Source organism: Trifolium pratense, linkage group LG1 (genome assembly GCF_020283565.1).
Source record: "Trifolium pratense cultivar HEN17-A07 linkage group LG1, ARS_RC_1.1, whole genome shotgun sequence".
Taxonomy (NCBI): domain Eukaryota; kingdom Viridiplantae; phylum Streptophyta; class Magnoliopsida; order Fabales; family Fabaceae; genus Trifolium; species Trifolium pratense.
In genome coordinates this window covers 26,361,838-26,382,674 of record NC_060059.1, presented here as the reverse complement: position 1 = coordinate 26,382,674, position 20,837 = coordinate 26,361,838, and the positions used below count along the sequence as shown (strand labels likewise).

Here is a 20,837-nt window from a genome sequence, read left to right as displayed (position 1 = left end):
TTTTTTGTTGTTGAAACTGCATGACAATAAATAAAAATACCTCAGACACCTAAAAAAAGGATTCAAAGTGTGAGTTGGTTTGTAAAAAAAAGTAAGAAACTTGAAATCTCTCCTCATCAAAGTTATGACAACCTTTAAGATTTCAACTATAAAAGTAGGAAACATGCAAGATCTCTACATCTTCACAAAGTTGTCTTCTACCAATTTTTAATTTTAAAATTTCTTCGAAGTTCGAGAAGAAGCAAATATTCATTATGACGTCTCACATGGTACACATTTCCATCCAATTAATTTTCCTATGACATTTCAAACACTTATTTTAATGTCTATATATAAATTTATGAAAAAGACTAACATTACAAGCAAAATTCATAACTAATTATGTAACAATAATCATTCACGTGCAGGTAAACATGAGATTGATCTCTAAATTATTTATTTTCTCATTATCAATACTTGTGATGCTATCAAGCACAACTTACTCACAAATAAAGTCTCCTAATATTCAATCAGCAACATATTTGTCAGAAAAGTTTGAAGTGGGGCCCGGAGAAGTTGTGTCAAAATCAATGTTTGATATTGAGTTTCCAACGGGTCATATAGGAGTCAAGAGCTTTGACGTTGATATAGTTGATGAACAAGGGAATTCTGTACCATTGCATGAAACTTACTTTCATCATTATTTTGCTATAAAATATATTATAAATAAAACTCACGATTTTAATGATCTTACCAAACCTTTTGGGGGTGCCATCTTCAAAAGAAACGACGGAACATGCAACGAAGTTATTCTTCCACATTATTGGGGTTTTGGAAGTGAATCACGGGGAACAAGTACAAAAATTCCCGATCCATTTGCAGTTGAACTAGGAAACCCTGCAAATATTCCAGAAGGGTGGGAAGAGAAATGGCTATTTAACATCATGGTCATTGATACACGGGGCACAGAAAATAGGAAAAGCTGCACTGAATGTAGGTGTGACCAATTTAATCTCCCACAAAATTTCTATAATGTGTCAACTGAAATTCATGGAAAACCATTGAGCCCCGAATATAAAGGAGGAATCTTTTGTTGCAAAGATAACTTTCAATGCAAATTAATAAAGGGATTTGAAGCACCAAGGAGAAAGCTTGCCTTAAGATACAAAGTAACATGGGTTGACTGGGACCAACACCAAATTCCACTTAGATTTTATATACTTGACTCCACTGATCGAATTAGAACAAATGGTTCCGAAACAATCCACGATTGTCTGGTAAATAAGTTATTTAAATTACATTTTTCAATTCATGATCAATTAATTATGTCATGATCAAGACGTAGCTTAAGTGATTGAGCTTGGACTCATAAAAAGGAGGCTCAAAGAAACTACAATTACTAACATAGTATATTCGAACCTAATTAACATTTTCATCTAAAAATAAAAAGAGAATAAGTTTTAAAACCTTATGATATATAATAGTTATTTATTGCATTGCTCGTTGGATGAAAATGAGTTACAAAGATTTCTTAATTTGTTACAGGCAGAGTATACTATTCCAGAAAATAATAGTGGTGACCGTTTTCACGTTCAAAAATCTAGCATCCCCATGAAAAAAGGTGGTTATCTTATCTATGGCACTGCTCATATGCATACGGGTGTTGTTAATGCAACACTTTACGGACAGGTAGGGTTTAATATTAATTTGAACAAGTTTTATTAAACTTGATTGTTTTTGCTTAATTTATTTCTTTTACGATAATAAAGTTTCTTAATTCCACATATAGTCAAAATAATCTTGTCAGATCGTGCTTGCATAATCTATAATATTTTTTGTTTTGGATTAATTAATTAGGATGGAAGGACATTGTGTACATCAACACCAAGATATGGAACAGGAAAGGAAGCAGGGAATGAGGAAGGCTATCTTGTTGAAATGTCTGTATGTTATCCAACACCAGGTTCAATCAAGATTAATGATGGTGAAACTGTGACGGTAGAATCAAGATATAAAAATGAATTTATCACTGGAGCTATGGGACATATCTACATCTATTTGGCTGATCAACTGCCATACGAAACATAGACATCAAAATTTATTAATTTGCAATTGTTTGATGTAGAGTTTCTTTATTATTCATATTCTATTTAACAATCAATTAATTGATCTCAAGAGATTAAAGAGCTCCTATTTGAATTTTGATTGGAATAATTCATGGGTAGAATTTACTTATTTCACGTTAAAATTTTAGATTATCATAGACCACTCTCCGTATGATTTGGAAAGTTAAGGCAAAAAAAAAATTAACATTAATTGTTTCTTGTCAAGAAGAAAAAATACTGCATTCGACGATAATAAGGGTTCTAAATCAAGTTTTCTCCTTTAAATTCAATTAAAGGTTTTTGTAAAATGGTATTTTAAGAAAATTAAATATTTCAAATAAGACACTTATAATGAGATAAAGAGAGTAACAATCAGAATATAATATGGTCACTGCAACTCGATTGATACAATAATAATTATGAGTCTGACAAGTAGTAAACAAGTTACCACTATGCCGCAAATAAAAAAAAATTAAAATCCTTAAATTTTCTCAACCATAAATGTGCAGTAAAACATTATTCAAGAATTGTGTTGCATTGAGATGAGAAAAACTAACATAAGTGAAATAGAACATACTACTCAATAGATACAATGAATTCCTGCTCTATGGAGTCTTAAGCCATGTTTTTCTTTAGCACAATTTTAACTTATTTTGTTCATATAAATTCTAGACATTGTGGAGTGAAAACTTCATTCCTTAGACACACACAGATACACATAACATTTAATGTTTGAGCTTAAAATACAAGGTTCCAACCGAAGAATTAATTATCTCTTCCGAACAATAAGGATTTCGTTTATTTTCAAATGAAATATACGAATCATTCATAAATAAATCACAGATGTATAGGAATATCAATCCTTAACTTCTTCACCATACTGTATCCATTTGTAGAGGATTCAATCATTCATAACTAGGAAACTTTGCTCGCTAGCGCTTTCCTTTGTTTCATTCTTGGAAATTTGTTTTCGTCGAGATTTTAAGTTTCTTAACTTTCTAAATAACCAGTAAAATGTGGTAAAATCCTATGACCTAAAGTTACGTAGATGTGTCAATTTATTTTAGCAATATTTTTGGCAAGTTTTAAACGCGTGTTCCACAAACGCGAAATAAATAAAGTCCCGCTTTTAATCGCACGCACACACACTCTTCTGCTGCTGATTGTATGGTCTGAAAGAACCAATGGCTACTGCGAAGATAGGACTCGGAGTAGCAACTGTTCCAACTCACCGAGTCACCACTGCTTCTGCTCTTTCCTCCGCCGCAATTTCTCCTCCTCCTCATCGCTTAATCTTTATCAACTCACGTCGCTCCCTTCGAACTCGTCCTTCTCTCACAACTTCGTGCCTCTTCCGAAACTTCTTCTACTTCTTCCTCTGTCGCTTCACCAGGTTGATTACTTGCTCTAACCGCTCTCTTTATGCTTTTCAATAAATGTGATGTGACTCTAATTCGCTAAATTCGTAGTGGTTAATTCAATTCAATGCTTGCTTTTGTTGTTTTTAATTTCATTTTTAAAAATTTAATCTTTTTTATTTTAGTGTCGGAGAAAACGAGGTTGCGATGCATTTTCTTGTTAAATTAATTTGTGGTAAATATGAAAATAAAATTAAGCTGTTATTGTTTGTTGAGTATCTTGTTCAGTTACGAAGTTGATTAATTGATTTTTGAGTAAACCGTCAATTTAGTCTCTGATGTTGTAAGACAAACTCAAATAGGTCCTGAATTTGTGAATATCTCAAAAAAGTCCCTGACTTTATTAATTTCAAATAAGTCCCTGTTTTTAGTCACGTACTACTATCAATTAAGTTTCTATATTTTAACAATATACTATCAATTTGGTCCCTTAACTTTATCCACTTCATATCAATTTAGTTTCTCACATACTTTCAAAAGGACTAATATGAATAAAATATGATAGAGTCGGGGGCCTTTTTAAAATATTCGTAAATTCAGGGATCTATTTGAGTGTCCTACAAAGTCATTGATTTTTCGTATTTTTAGGGAGGGAAGTGGGGGAATTGGGTTATGTAGTAGTACTGAGACTTCATATTGAAGGCATGACTATCGTCTGACACTGACACATGCGGTTATATTTTAAGCATTTCTATTTTCTTAAATTACTAACGGTATCTTTAGTGACAATATTATGTCCGGTGACTGTGTCTTTAGTGTCTTTGTCAATCCTTTTAAGGAATTGGGTAATAGGAATGGAATGGAGGGTGGTAGTTAAAGGATTTGTTGATGGCTTAGGTAGTAGCAGTGGAGTACTTTATCAATATCGAGAAAATAGAAGTATCCAACATTTGGAATTGTAAAGATGATTATGGACTTTCACAATGGAAAGCTCGTGTTGTGTGATTGTTGAATGAATGTCATAGCTTCTCCATTCGGGGACTGATTGCAATCTCAGTTAGACATTTAAGCCGTTAATTAGAACAGCCAGCTATGTTGTAGTAGTTGTTAATTGATATTATTATTGGTTATTTGTTTGGTGCAGTTTTCCTAGATCAAAGGTTGGGTTGATAGCATTTAATGACACTGTAGTGTTTTGAAGTTTCTTCTGATAGAAATACAGATGCCTTATTAGTGAGAACCAAAATTATTGGTTTGTCGGTTCTGAGTCTGAGTTCTTAGTGTATTCTGATCTAGTAATTCTTGTTGCTGGTTTTTCATTTTTTGTAAGAAAAAAATAAGCAAAGTTGACGGTGGATTTTTTTCTTCTCACAGGAAATGGAGTTGAGAATGTGGTAATTATAGGTTCAGGCCCCGCAGGATATACAGCAGCAATATATGCTGCGCGAGCCAATTTGAAACCTGTAGTGTTTGAGGGTTACCAAATGGGTGGTGTTCCTGGGGGACAATTGATGACTACAACTGAAGTAGAGAACTTTCCAGGTTTTCCAGATGGGATTAGTGGACCTGATCTAATGGACAGGTATTTTATGCATGTTATAAACCAATGCTACTTTGTAGTTTATATTTAACTTGGATAAACCTTTGAGTTTGCAAATTTTCTACTTGTCAGGATGCGACGGCAGGCTGAACGTTGGGGAGCACAATTGCATCATGAAGATGTTGAAGCTATTGATGTGAAGAGTAGTCCTTTTACTATCCAAAGCAGTGAACGTAAGGTGATATATTGCTTAACAGCAAGCTTATTTACAATTTATTTTAATGATCGCATAGAAATTGTCATCCCTGAAGCTTCATGATTGTAACTTTTTAACTTTATTGGTTCTTTGAATCTTCTTTGTGATCTTTTATGGAGTTCAATGCAAATTGCTGTACATATTTGATAATTATTTTTGTTTCGAAATTGACTTATTGAGTGTATTTTTTATCATATAATGTGAGTCCTCAAAGTCATAAATATTACAGACCATCTGCTAAAATCATTGCCATCAGTTTTGATCTATATATATTAGGAATTCTGACATTATAAAAAACAATAATAACCAAGTTTTATCCCACTAGATGGGAGTTCTGACATCTAATTAAAAAACAGTAATTATAATTATATATCTTCTAGTTGTGTTTCTTCAGAAGAAAAGTCGTTGCTGTGTTGTAATATCACATTTGCTTGATTACATTCAGGTAAAGAGCCATACTGTAATTTTTGCTACTGGAGCAACTGCAAAACGACTTAGGCTACCCAGAGAAGATGAATTTTGGAGCCGAGGAATTAGTGCTTGTGCAATTTGTGATGGAGCATCACCTCTCTTTAAGGGCCAAGTTCTTGCTGTTGTCGGAGGAGGGGATACAGCTACAGAGGAAGCATTATACTTGACAAAATATGCTCGTCATGTTCATTTGCTTGTACGTCGGGACCAACTAAGGGCTTCTAAAGCCATGCAAGATAGGTGTGTCCGATTAATATTTCTCAACTCTCTACTTGGTAGCTGACTAGTTATAATTTTGTAAAGGAATAGTTAACTATGTAACTCTCTCTCTCTCTGACATACACACATTATTCCTCTGGAAAATTAGTTTTAAACAAACTTTGTTCGATCAATCTTTTAAAGGCATGAACTGTGGGCAAGGCTCTTTACCATTGAGCCTTCATATTTTTGCTTCATTAGTCATAATATGTCCTCTTTTTTCCTCCCTTTCAATTTCCACCTGATGTTTACTTGAGGTTATGCAACTTTTAAATTATTGTTTTTTTCTCATTGTTTTTGCTTCATTTTTTCATATTGATATTTTGGTCTTCCTTTTTTATTTTCATATGCATAATACATCTAATGGATGATCAGTGTTTTCTATTATTAACTGATTTGTTAGGCATTATGTTTCTGTTAATAATTTGTATTGGAGATAACAACAGATATAATTAACTTGGGAAATATTTCCTAGATTAAGGGTTCTTTGTGTTTTGGATTTTAGTGTAGATGAAAAATTATATTTATCCTAATAACATAAGATGTTTCATCATAATTCTCTTCTCACATGGCAAACCATGGTCATTCTCTTTTCATATCCCCCAAAAGTGTGTGCCTGCAAAATGCTTCACTGAATTCTTGTCTAAATTATCATTCAATGAACTCGTGCTATGGGATTATATATCTGGATTTTGATATATAATTAGTAAGCTAGAGTGTATATTTTTTTCTTCATTATACATGATGAAAACTATCTTCTTAGTCTACTGGAGCATTCTCTAGACTCTACTCAACCAGCTGCTTGGTTCTGTTAAATTTTGGGTTACAAAAAGGGAAAATAGTTTGTATTGTGTCCTCTTTCATATTTCCTGTCGGTTGTGTTTGTAGTTTTCTATTTGGACTTCTTTACGACGGTGAATTGTCTACTAATGAACATTTTGTATGTGAGTTTTCAACTCCTGAATGTTTGTTTAACAGGTTGATTATCACGAATGTTTCAGAGTGTATGACAATCCAAATGTCACTGTGCACCTTCAATACAGAGACCGTGGATATTGTGAGCAATACAAAAGGACAGATGTCTGGCATTTTAGTTCGAAAGCTTGATAGTGGAGAGGAGTCTGTGATTGAGGCCAAAGGGCTGTTCTATGGCATAGGGCATTCACCAAATACCCAACTGTTGAAAGGGCAAGTTGAACTTGACCAGTCTGGCTACTTACTAGTTAAGGAGGGTACTGCAAAAACATCAGTTGAAGGTGTATTTGCTGCTGGAGATGTGCAGGTAACCTATTGGGTGCTTTTTACTAATATACTTGATTGTTATGAAGAAAATCTATGTTCGGATAATAAAAAGAAATAGAAACAACAGTTATTATTACTAACTCTCTCCCACAAAAACTGTCACAACTAACCATATTACTGTATTAAGAAAAGATGATAAATGAAAGAAAGAGAATGATGATTTTATTAATTTATCCATATTACTCATTAGTGTATTTCCATTATCATAAATGTAAAGTGGAGTATAATAACTTGGGAGTAATAATTGGAAAAAATAATAAAATTACATTGGAAACAGATATGACACTCTTTGTAAGACATTTTATTTTATAAATGTGATAGTTATTATGAGACGGAGGGAGTAATATAAAACAGAATAACTTGTAGTAACTGCTTAGTTGGTTGTTGTACAGAGTAAGTAGTTAGTTATAAGGCTGTTAGGGAAAGTCATTGGAGAGAGAGAGATTTCGGATCTCTGAAATGTTTGGGAAAAGGGAGTTTTACCTTCTAATTTCTGCTCTACAATGCTATTGATCTGTGTTCGGTATCACCTTGATATGGATTTAGAGAATGTGTGTAATATCAATAGATCTTCTGTTACTTCACTCATTCACTGCAATTCTTTACGGTTATTCTACTATACTACATTGCCTATGTTAAAAACTAAAATAATATATGATAATATCATCATATTATTCTAGAATACCTTGGTTTATCCCTTATGATTATTTTGCGATCATAGTGTATCTCAGATTATCTCCTAGGGCTAGGATTTATTTCCATATTTATTATTGTTATTATTTGTTTCTTGATTTTCCTATTTATTTAGAATAGACTCTATGTATCTCTATAAATAGGGATTAGTGTTTAGTACTTCGTATCAAGGCAATATCAAGTTATTGTCAATGACATTCAAAGTTCTTATTATTTTCTCGTCCTTTTATCTAAATTCTGACAACTCCATGGCATCTAGAGCTTGTTCCAATCCTCGGTGACCTCTTGTCAGTATTACACCGCCGAGTCTCAAAATTTTAGGAATGTAGTAAACATTTCATCTTTTCCAATGTGATCTTCTCATTTGACCGATCATGACTTCCTGTTGTTCATGTTGTCAACAATGGCGGTGCCATATCGGTTTTAAATGGCGGAGCAATGGCAGAGCAATGAACTTTGCAGCCATGTCGGGGAGAACCCTAAAAATTGAAGAAAACATGGTTGGGTCGTATGACCCAACCCCAACGTGGCCGAAATCAGTTAAAACCCTAAAAACGTAAATAGATTCTTGAGTTGCCACTCTTAATGTTTGTTTTTCCTCAACTCTCTTCTCTGCTCGTCAATGACTCAATTTCTCCATGTCAACTGATGTACTTCACCTCCGGCAGCCACCACCATACAGCGACCAGTATCCACGATGACGAATACCTTGCAGCGACCGCCACCATCTTGTTAAGCGCTCGTCTTTTTTCGTCAGTTTCGTTAAATCCCTGACTTCAACAGTCTACAGTAATGTTAAACAAAGTAGAAAGGCTTGTAAGGAATAGCTACAAAAGTAGGGCACCATTTTGACCAACTTCGTATTAATATCTGTTATACCATTTCTTTAAGATCTGCGTAGCTAACTTCATCTAGTGAAATTATGTTTGTTATTATTTGTTGATGAGCCTCATAAACTGCTTTCAATGCCATTTTAGGCGACTTAATTTGGAACCCTTCCCTTAAAATGATTGCGATTGCTGTTAGTATGTACACTGAGCATATTTTGATTACAGATTATCGCAAATTTATTGAGACATTTAACATCTGAATTTATAGTGATTTGATGTTACATTTTGTATGAAAAAAGTGGTAACTGCTTAGGTGCCTTTATTAAGGTTATTTCTTCTTATTCTCATAGGACCATGAGTGGAGGCAAGCCGTAACTGCTGCTGGATCTGGATGCATTGCAGCTTTATCAGTTGAGAGATATCTCGTCAGCAGTGGTCTTCTTATAGAGTTCCATCAGGTATTTTAGTTTAAAGAACTCCAATTTTATCTGCACTTATTCTTTTGTCTGTAAGCATTGTAGAATGAGTTGTTCACATCACATCAGTTAAGTTCCTTAAATTTTGTTGGTGGGTATTGTTATGAAGTAGTTATCAATCAGATCAATGAGTTGGCTTTGAGCAATATTATGGGATTCTCTCATCACATCAATATGCAATTAAATCATAATTTGATGACATGATGAGGTACCAAATGGGTACGTGCGAGACAAGCATAAGCATTTAATTTTTAGCTAGAGAAAAGCTGTTGGTAGAAAATGTTAATAATAATAATAGGGAAGTGATTTTACATTTAAACCAGTTCGTTCATGCTGCATATTCCAATATGGATCTCAGCCTTCCAATTTAATCCTTGTAACAGCCAAAACATGAAGAGGTTAAGAAGGAACTAACAGACAGAGATGTTCAAGCGGGCTTTGACATCACACTTACAAAGCATAAGGGGCAGGTATGTATTCCTATCTGGCGCTTATGTTAATGAATAATGATATTAAAATCTTAGCTATCTTATCTCCAATTAGTTCCTTTATTATTTGATTCTATGGTTTGTATTTATAATACATTTTTTTTCTCCTGTATGATTTCCTCTTTTACAGTATGCTCTGCGGAAATTGTACCATGATAGTCCAAGGCTTATATGTGTATTATACACGTCACCAACATGTGGTCCATGTCGGACACTGAAGCCAATCCTTAGTAAGGTATGTTAAAGATGGAAGGGTTTAAATTTATGTTATGATCCTGAAGTAGATATCATTGTACTCATGGACATGGTATTGTTTGTCACAGTTGGTGAATGCGGTCCATATGCCACATTAACTAATTATTCGAAAATTGTTGAAAAAAGTATAGAACATGTTCAAATTATACACTTAATGAAGAAAACACCATCACACAGTAATTGCATTCCAACAAAATACAAATAGATTGTAAAAAAAAAGTAGTCTGATATGAATTGGAATATACCTCTGTGATTGAGATAGTTTTCCTGGGGTCAGATAATAAAATACAGAAACATTAAGCAGTATGAATTATAAGAGGAATGTGTATCCTTTGCCCATAGCTATGCTCCTTCAGATAATAGAACTCCCCTCTACCAACAACCAACTCGATGATTCCTCCGAGATGCCTATTATCCTCTTTTCCACCCTATATAACAAACTCCATTTTCTCTCTCTCAATATAACTAACTCTCCCTCTAAGTGGGCCCTGGGCATTTTGATTCAGTAGCCTCTACTTTTCCAAAACCAAAAGCATCTTTTGACTTCATTTTCTGCAACCTTGGTGGATTAATTACCAGTACATCAGCCAAGGTCTTGGCAAGCACTCCACTATCCTTCAGTTTTCTTCCTTTAATTGAAAGTCAGATACAGAGAACATACTGTTGCTGTTAAGCTCCACTCCAATGAATAATCCTTTTCCCAGTACATCCTTCACGCAGGTAATTGAAAGTCAGATACAGAGAACATACTGTTGCTTATATATTTTCTAAATTTTTCATGGCAGGTAATTGATGAATATGATCAGAGTGTACATTTTGTTGAAATTGATATAGAGGAAGATCCAGAAATAGCAGAAGCAGCTGGAATCATGGGTACTCCGTGTGTGCAGTTTTTTAAAAGCAAGGAGAATCTTAAGTTAGTACTGCTTTATCTTTTCTGTTACTCTTATTGCTTATCATCTTCATTAAGATATACTACCTCCATCCCAATATATAATATTTTTTTGTAAAATTTTGTTGTCCCATTTTATAAAACCCTTTTCAAAGTTCAAGTTGCATTAATTAAATTTTCACAAAAATACCCCTAATTAAATGAAGGAAAAGTAAAAGATCATTACAGTATTTCTCTTTAATAATTGAAGGGTAATTTTGGAAAGAGAATGTATATTATTGACAAATTTAATGCAAAAGCGAGTTTTCTTAATTCTTATGCTTTTGTGAAAGACACTTATATAGACGGAGGTAGTATGGTTCAAGCATGAGTTTGTTAATCATGTTTCCCCCCACAACATAAACATTAACTGTTAATTCTTATCATTGTGGAAAATAACATTGACTAAAGTTGCTAATTGCCATCTTTAAAGAGATTGAGAGGCCATTTTGACTTATTTCATGGATATTCTTGCTAGTTTTAACTGCTGGTGAATTTACATTGATTTGCAGGACTGTTCCAGGAGTCAAAATGAAGAGAGAATACCGAGAATTCATCGAGGCAAATATATAGAAGTACATAAAAAACATCAGGGTGATAACCGAATTCCGTGATTCAATTTTGTTTTCCAAATTGGCCAGCTGAATAGCTCTGTCAATAACGACAACTATTCCTTGAACTGATCAGCATTTTCCATAGATTGTACATGTAGAGCTACCGGTTATTGTTGTAATTTTTATTGTTCAATATTACATTTTTTTTTCTATTTGAATTCAACAAGTCCAACTACCAGCTTCTCATTACCAATTACATGATGGGTGTCATTTCACTCACCACATTGTCTGTCGTCAATGAGATCATGTCAAAAGTAATGATCTTACTGTTCATATTTATTATTTTTTGACATCTTAATTGGTAAGATCATGTCAAATTTAAGGTACTTTCATAAATTTGTTTGTTTTATACGTTAATACATGTTTCTGTTGTAACTTTGGTCGGATTTGGCATTTCCAAGTATATAAATGAGTTCTGTCAAAATAAAAAGTATGCAAATATGAGGATCGAGGAATTGGAGAGAATTGAATGGTGGCAAATGCCAATGTGATTATGTATATATTTTTTTTTTTGTCGAGTAGTTTAGTAGTTAGATTCATTCACCTTTTTTTTTTTCTGAAACATACACATACTTTAAATGTGAAGAAGTGGGAGAATCTATAGTGCAAATTTTGGCCCTTTAATATGTTTCCTAGTAGCTACCAACTAAGCTATACTTGCGAAAACAATTTTAAGAAGAGGATTGAAACGATTTCTCTAATATATTTCCTCATTAACAGGTGAGATATATTCCCACAAAATGCCAAATTACTTGCAACACTAGTGTGACACTGTTTCAATTTCATTCAAACAGGACACGCATATATATCATTGCTTTGACATCCATGCTGTATCGCATCATTGGACTCAGGTTGGAAACACAACTTTTTGCTAGGTTTTGAGGGGACAGCAAGGCCAAAGTTAGGAGAGCAAAAAGTAAAATTTTGGGTAGCTTCTACCTTGCAGGGTGGCTTTGCATGTTTCCCACTCATAGCTCGTGTATTGTCACCGTGTTGTTTGTTTGTCTTGGCTCCCACTAACTGAGAATGTCAAGTAGAAATTTAGAGCCAATTAGTATCGAACAACATTCGATCCTAGCAAAGAAATAGAACTGACAGCAGTGGAATAAGAAGTAATTGTATTATTCGAAATCTTTCATATCCATCGGAAGATACATTGTGTATTTTCCTGTGAGCAATATAGAGAGAGGGAGAGCAATCACTTGAGAAGGATAACAAGTGAAATTCAGTGGCATGTATGTGAGATTGTGATAGGATCAAAGAGGCAGATAGAGTTGATTAAATAATTGATAGGATGTTAATTCTACCAACTAAAAATTTAGTATTTCTACACTAATACTAGAAAAATATATTAAAAACGATTCTACAAAATAAAATACATTTTTCATTTCTTTCTTTCAAAGTTTTCTCATGTCTATATATATATATTGGATAGAAAATTTAAAAGGCTTAAAGGGGTAAAAGTCCAACAATTAAGCAATAATTAAAAATAAAGTTCAAGATTTAAATTTCACGCCTAATTTAAATATCAATAATATTAATTAACTCTATCAACCTCCATGATACTATCAGGTTGTGAGATTCTCTTATAAGGTCAGCATACTCTGTTGATTAATGTGTTGATTTCATGTTAGTGAAATATGATAAGGTAGTGGAAATTATCTAGTATAAGTGAAGAGTTACATGATTAAACTGTCATTGTTGTTAGTGGAAGTACGTACTGCTTAATGGAGTGTTTAATTATGAATTAAGCGTGTGGTGACTCTTTGATAGTTGTAACCATCATCACTACTCATGTTATATATATTCATGTGTATGAGTTGCAATTGAGATAAAGAAAAATACAAGAATATTTAACCCCAAAAATAATTTCTTACTCTAAATTTGCAACAATATAGTCCTTTATCATGGAAAGTGTTGGTGTCAATTACCACCTCTAGAATACCACCAACATACTCCAATGGTAAAACCAAATAAGGGACAAAGCTTAGAATATAAGAATCCTCATGTCTAAGAGCAGCTCTGGTGCTTGTTTTTCAGCTCAGTCAACCACTGTGTCAACAAAGAAATTTCACTTTTTCACACTTTTTTTTGTTGGAGTCGGTCAACTAGATAATACCTTTGCTTCAATATTCTACGCAGCTTACAAAAACCAATAAAATATAATTGTTGAAATAGAGCTCTTTTGAAAATAAAACTAACTATACATAAGATATTAATATTTGAGTTAAAATTGTGGGTCCAATTTGAGTTCTTAAAATTATGCATTATTGGAATAAAAAATGAGTGAATTGTTTAAAATGATGTGACTTTATGGGACTCATAAAATAAATTTTGAGTGAGTATCACCTTTGAAGTTGCTCTGATAGGCTGCAAAAACGTTTATCATAAACTCTTTGAGCTTATTATAAGCAATTACCGTAATATAATAGAGTTCTACTATCTGACCACAATTTTGCAGACAAAAGATTGACACCATAGCTCAAAGAAGGCAGCCCTCTCTTTGCACGGAAATTGAGCATCTAAAAGAAAGTAAAAAAGTGCAATAACCCAGCATGATCATATTTTTATTTGGAAATTTGTGTTTGCGTAACATTTTTCAATATCATATTTCTTTCGATAATTATTATAAGTAAAAATCATTTTTTAAATTCATTGAAAAATTAATAAATTTGTCTTATAATATAGGTCAGATTCATCAATTTTTTAATAAACCTCAAAAGTGATTATTTGCTCATAATACTATGGGAGTATATGTTATCATATCCTTTTGTTGTAAAAGTTGCGCATATACATGAGAGTATTTATACCATAAAAATTGCTCCTCGTTAATAACCATTTGGGTAAATTCTTTTTAAATCACTGGCCATATTGAACAAATTTACACTAAAAACTTCTACAGAAGTCACCAAACCATACGCATGAGCACAAAATATCCTATTTCAAACTCAACTTGTTAATATGCTTAGAAGTATAGTGTCACTCACCACACACATATTCCCATATATAGTAGTAACATGTATATGTTGGAATCTTAATCGGTATCTCATCAAATGTATGCCACAATGGTGGCACTCTTCCACATATATGCTTGAAAATTTTATCTTCCACCATCTCGCACTTTCAATGACTTGCATTGCATTAATATGAATGCTTTTGAGTGATAGCCAACGCCAATTAATCGATTGTTGAAGGTGAGATAAGATGGGGAGTTGTTGGGTTACTAATTAATACTCCACTCCATTGATTCATCATCTTTTTTTCTTTTCCTTAAAATGCCTTTTCTCATTTCATTAAGAATAATAAAATACTAGATACTATAAAAATTTATTAAATATAGAGTCACAGTAAAAAGACCTGGAACCAACTTCATTGGCTTGTCTTTTAATGATTGTCTTGTCTTCGTCATCCATTTGAACCACAAGCATCGTTAGATCGGTGAGAATATATGTTTTGGAAGACATTGATGTGTTGTTGCAAATCGGATCCTTCCTGCATCCTCAGACTCGTGGAGTCTCTGCTTCGCATACAACTTGTTCATAAGCGACTTCTCCATGTACTGACTCTCCAATTTATCCCAAACTTCCTTCGGGTTGTTAGATCAAGGATAAGATACATCACCTCGTCTGAAATGCACAGGCGTATCAAACCCGCGGCCTTCTCCTTCATCTCTGCCCAATCGGTGTCATCCATGTTTGGCGGCTTCGTCTCGTGCAACACCTTCTATAAACTCTGTTGAGCCAACATATCGTTAACTTCTCTGCCATAACCTGAAATTGTCCGCTCCGTCGAACCTTGCCCCCCAAAGCATTTGGGCAAAGCCCATATGGGCAGGGGACGGCCGGAGCTCAACCAACATAAAACTAAAGTTTAGAGAAAGAACGAAATGTGCCGGTTTTCTCTTGGTAAAATTCTAAGGTTGGAGAAAGGATCATTGAATCCACTTTAATAAATCTAATCATATGTTGAGTTTCTTGGCTATGGGTAGAGATTTGGGGAAAATGATATTTAGAATTAAGTTGAAGGCTAATTCCATGTAATTGCTTTTAGAATCTCTTTATAATGAAACTCTTTAAATTAGTGGAATAGAGAGTTGTTCTCTCCTCCAAACGTAGATCATTGTTTAGAACGAATTGAGTAAACAAATTTTGGATGTTCTTCTCTTTTTATATCTTGCTTATTGATCAGTGCATTTTGGCACATATTTTCTAGTATTATAATTTAGCATATTAGTAGTCTTTCTACAATAATATCGAGTTTTATTATGTTTCTAAGTTTTGGGTCACAATTGAGCCTTAATGAATTTATTTGACCAATTTTCGTATTTAATGACATATTGATCCTTCTCAGTCCGCAGGTCATAACTTGAGCTACGAGTATCGGATTGAGGTGTGCGAATATGCGTTGGAAAGACAAGAGAAAGAGCTATAACTTTCATGTTAAGGGCCAGAACCCAGTTCGGAGCGCAACGCAGTCAAATATTTACGTTTATGTTCCAGACTTTATGAAAATAATGTAATTTCGGGTCAAACTTATGTTTTTCGACCCGTAGCTTTTTAAGCCAATTTTCTATGAGTACTTAAGCAAAAACACAGCTAGGGTTTGATAATTCTGATTTCACGCAAAAAAAATAGAAAAAGAAAGGCTGCTACATTCTCATGGAGAACTAGCAACCCTAGGTTGATCCATTGGTATACGGGAACATCGTTCATGACTTCTTGAGTTCGAATAGGAATTGATATAGGTTTTTTTCGCGCTTAGCAAAAAAGGGTTGGTCGAAATCTGTCATGATACAAACCGTGTTCTGAGTGACGCTTGTTCACTACTCATGGTTAGTTGAACACATTCTTTGCTTAATCGAATGAATTCGTATAAACTGTTTATCGCTTGTATAATCGGTCTTATAAACCAACCAAGGCATGAATATATAAACAATATTTTATGTGAACCGAGGATAGAATCATAACGAAGTTTTCCTAAAACCAATGGATTGATCGTCTTTTTATCAATTGAATTTCTAATACTCTTTCGATCTAAACAAACCCAAAACCCCATATTTAATTGTGTTATTCATTGTTCTTATTTTTACTAATTATTAAATTAGAGGTCCTTGTGAGACGACCAAGGTTAACTCCCTTGTACTATATTTTATAAAACTTATTTTTGACCGCGTACGACAGCGATCAAATTGGCGCCGTTGCCGGGGACCTCTGATTAGGATTAGTAAAATTGAGAACTAACTAACATTACTAACAATTTTGTTTTGTGAGTTTTAGTTGTGTTTCAGGTTCTGACGTTGAATTTTGTAGTGAAGCTGAAAAATAATTAATTTTCGGTTTCATATCTCGGATTGATCCGAAATTTGGTCCACAAATCCGAAAAAAAAATCAAGGAACAAAACTTCGTATCTTTGATACGAAAATTCAGGCTGAAATTGCGAAATTCCTTCGTTTAGACCACTTTTTAGTTTTTTTGAATTTTCCATATATTTAAAAAAATCCAAAAAAATTATATATAGATTTGTTTTATTTTTAGAGATTTTAGGTGGTATTTTTATTTTTTTTAGATTTTATTTGACTCAATTTTTTATTTTTCTCTTCATTTCATTTAGACAAAAAAAAAAAAAAACCTATAAAAAAAATGGAAGATTCATTGGACCAGTTGACTTATATAATTAATTGCTTGGATGCAAGAAAACAACAAACATGCTATCAAAATCATATTCCAACTGTGATGTGTAATATTTGTTCTTCGAGTTTTCATATTAGTGATGCATGTCCTATATTGTTAGATACTGCTCTTTGTGGTGAGACCCAATTTGTAGGTAATTTTCAAGGACAATACTATCAAGAACAAAATTCATATCTTGAAGAACAGCTATTTGGTCACATCCACAGTTTCAGCAAATTGATTCATTGGTAGTTGAACCACAACCTAGTTTAGAAGAAATGATAATGCAGATGGCTAAAAATAATAAGAGAATGGCTGAAGATCATTTGCAATTTCTTCAACATATGCAAGTTATGAAAGTCCAAACTGATCAAGTTGAACAAATAATCTCCACCGTCCATCGAATTCAAGAGGAGAAGATGTCTCATGTTGATGTACAACCTGCTGCACTATTAGAGGTAATGCAATGTGATACAAGTCTTGATGAAACTCCAAGTGAGCCCATTGAAACAATACTTGTTTCCGTTGATGAACACAAAATAAGCAACATAAATTCAAGTGAATGCATGGAAGAGATTACACCACAAAATTTATTGAAATCTGATTTAGATGAATTATATACTTCTCTTGAAGTAGATAAATCTTTTGAAATTTTTGCTTGTGAATGTGGTGTTTGTAATATTTGTCATGAGATCAATGCAGCTATTTTAGGTGAAGACATTTTGATTCCGGCAACCAGTTGTGCAGAAATCCCAACAAATTCAATAACTCTTGAAGTTAACACAAAAAGTGTGGATTTTAGTCGGAAGCAACCATTGTCTATAGCAAAAAGATTGTTGGTGGAACCTCTGATTAAGCCGCACAACAAGCAGCCATCCTTCATCATTTGTGCATCTCTTCCACCTAATTTATCTGACTCACAAGCTAAATGTGGATTTTCTGATATTCATGTTTTTGTTAGTGCAGGTTTACCATATGTGCTGGCTATTCCTCCTAAGCCACCAGATTTTTTGTTGATATCCAAGTTCACTTGCTATTTGTTTTTTCTTGTCTCGTGCATTCGTAGTACGGAAAGGCCTCCACCAAAACCACCAGACATGGAAGCTACAACTACAATTCCACCTTGATCCCTCGGGTGTGTTCCTTCCTTTTATCACTTTATGCTTATTGTTACATTGCGGACAATGTCTGATTTAAGTGTGGGGGGGACATTTTACATTTAGTTATTTAATAAAAAAAAACAAAAATAGAATAAAAACAGTTCTGGTATGCTTGCAATTGTTATGAGTAGTCACATGTTCTAGGGCTAGAGTAGTATAGTTGTAGGATTGGTGAATTTTTTTTTTGAAATTCTTGTTTTCATGTTGGATATGATAATCTTGCACCTTAATGCACAACTGCTGAAAACTTGCAAACTTAGTAGTGGCTTGATAAATCTTTAAAATACACAGTCATTAGCCTAAGTTATTTGAGTACTGAATTTGATGCAGAAGTATGACTAAGACTAAGACTAAGTTTGGGGGAAAAGCTAGATTACTTGATTGCAGGATCATGGCTAGATTAAATGATGGGACACTTCATGGCTTTTCTATAAGATAATAATATAAGTTCCTGTACCTAAAATTGGAGGAACAATAAGATATATGTGGAGTTCATGTGCCTAAAACTGGAGGAACAAATGCTGTGTAGGGTGCTCTACTTGGAGTAACAGGTTGGACTCGCAACAACGAGATCCCGTCAGGTGAAAAGGTAGAGTAGCACCTAAAGCATAACTAAAATGAACTTAAGTGGTGTCCCTGCGCTAAAACAAATCGCCTGTGAGAACATGAAAAGTGCAGTTTTCCCCCAAGCTGAAATCCGAACCCATACTCTGAATTGTAAGAAAGGAAAAGCTAGCTTAGTATCCTGACTGTGTATTTTCGAGAAGGATCATGTCATGACTCTGGTTGAAAAGTAATAGGCAGTACACACACACACACACGCAGGGTTATCGTTGACAGCTGATATACAAGAGTTATGTCCAATCTTTGAAATACAGTCCACGGTTGGAAGCTTGAATCCTAGAATTTGTTGATTGCTTGTGATGATTGTAGCATGCTTTGTTCTAGAGTTTTGCTCAGGAGAGCAAAAGAATAAGTGTGGGGGAATTTGATCAGTGCATTTTGGCACATATTTTCTAGTATTATAATTTAGCATATTAGTAGTCTTTCTACAATAATATCGAGTTTTTATTATGTTTCTAAGTTTTGGGTCACAATTGAGCCTTAATGAATTTATTTGACCAATTTTCGTATTTAATGACATATTGATCCTTCTCAGTCCGCAGGTCATAACTTGAGCTACGAGTATCGGATTGAGGTGTGCGATATGCGTTGGAAAGACAAGAGAAAGAGCTATAACTTTCATGTTAAGGCCAGAACCCAGTTCGGAGCGCAACGCAGTCAAATATTTACGTTTATGTTCCAGACTTTATGAAAATAATGTAATTTCGGGTCAAACTTATGTTTTTCGACCCGTAGCTTTTTAAGCCCAATTTTCTATGAGTACTTAAGCAAAAACACAGCTAGGGTTTGATAATTCTGATTTCACGCAAAAAAATAGAAAAGAAAGGCTGCTACATTCTCATGGAGAACTAGCAACCCTAGGTTGATCCATTGGTATACGGGAACATCGTTCATGACTTCTTGAGTTCGAATAGGAATTGATATACGGTTTTTTCGCGCTTAGCAAAAAAGGGTTGGTCGAAATCTGTCATGATACAAACCGTGTTCTGAGTGACGCTTGTTCACTACTCATGGTTAGTTGAACACATTCTTTGCTTAATCGAATGAATTCGTATAAACTGTTTATCGCTTGTATAATCGGTCTTATAAACCAACCAAGGCATGAATATATAAACAATATTTTATGTGAACCGAGGATAGAATCATAACGAAGTTTTTCCTAAAACCAATGGATTGATCGTCTTTTTATCAATTGAATTTCTAATACTCTTTCGATCTAAACAAACCCAAAACCCCATATTTAATTGTGTTATTCATTGTTCTTATTTTTACTAATTATTAAATTAGAGGTCCTTGTGAGACGACCAAGGTTAACTCCCTTGTACTATATTTTATAAAACTTATTTTTGACCGCGTACGACAGCGATCACTTATTCTTTGCAATTATAAAACTAAACAAATAAATAAATAAAAATATAACATGTAATAATAGAACTACTACCATATTGTCAAAAAAATAGAACTTGTACTAGCCAAGAATGTTTTAATTCTTTAAAAAAACATTTTAGTTAAAAAAACCTTTAGAAAAAGAAAAGCTTCAATCAGTTATGTCAGGGCCACGAAGCTCACATGCGCATGGATTGATTAAGCTATTGCCAAAGACAGATTAATAATTAAATTCAACGAACCTATTTCATATTAAAATACTACAAATTAAATTGTTAACTTACAATATAATATTTCAGAAAGCAACTTTCATTGTAATAATTGCTTTTATTTATTTATGGTTTTATACATTTTCACAAGTTTCTCTCGCATGACAAGTGTGGAAATAAGTTTAGAACAATACCGTTTACAGTTATATTTAAATGCACAACATGCCTGCAT

General features: G+C 33.6%; 2 protein-coding genes across 2 annotated transcripts; both read left to right on the top strand.

Annotated features, from left to right (window-relative positions):
* Window positions 1-413: 413 nt before the first annotated feature.
* On the top strand, window positions 414-2,067 carry LOC123902212. The gene is made up of 3 exons (XM_045951884.1): window positions 414-1,256; window positions 1,525-1,668; window positions 1,837-2,067. Exons 1-3 carry the CDS (start codon window positions 414-416, stop codon window positions 2,065-2,067), a joined length of 1,218 nt encoding a protein of 405 aa, XP_045807840.1.
* A 1,159-nt stretch (window positions 2,068-3,226) lies between these two features.
* On the top strand, window positions 3,227-11,888 carry LOC123902211 (NADPH-dependent thioredoxin reductase 3). The gene is given in 12 exon segments (XM_045951883.1): window positions 3,227-3,423; window positions 3,425-3,477; window positions 4,817-5,024; window positions 5,115-5,220; window positions 5,684-5,949; window positions 6,969-6,999; window positions 7,001-7,249; window positions 9,143-9,250; window positions 9,652-9,738; window positions 9,887-9,991; window positions 10,797-10,927; window positions 11,455-11,888. Coding segments are annotated over 12 exon segments (1,560 nt in total). The 5' UTR covers window positions 3,227-3,268; the 3' UTR covers window positions 11,516-11,888.
* Window positions 11,889-20,837: the final 8,949 nt, after the last annotated feature.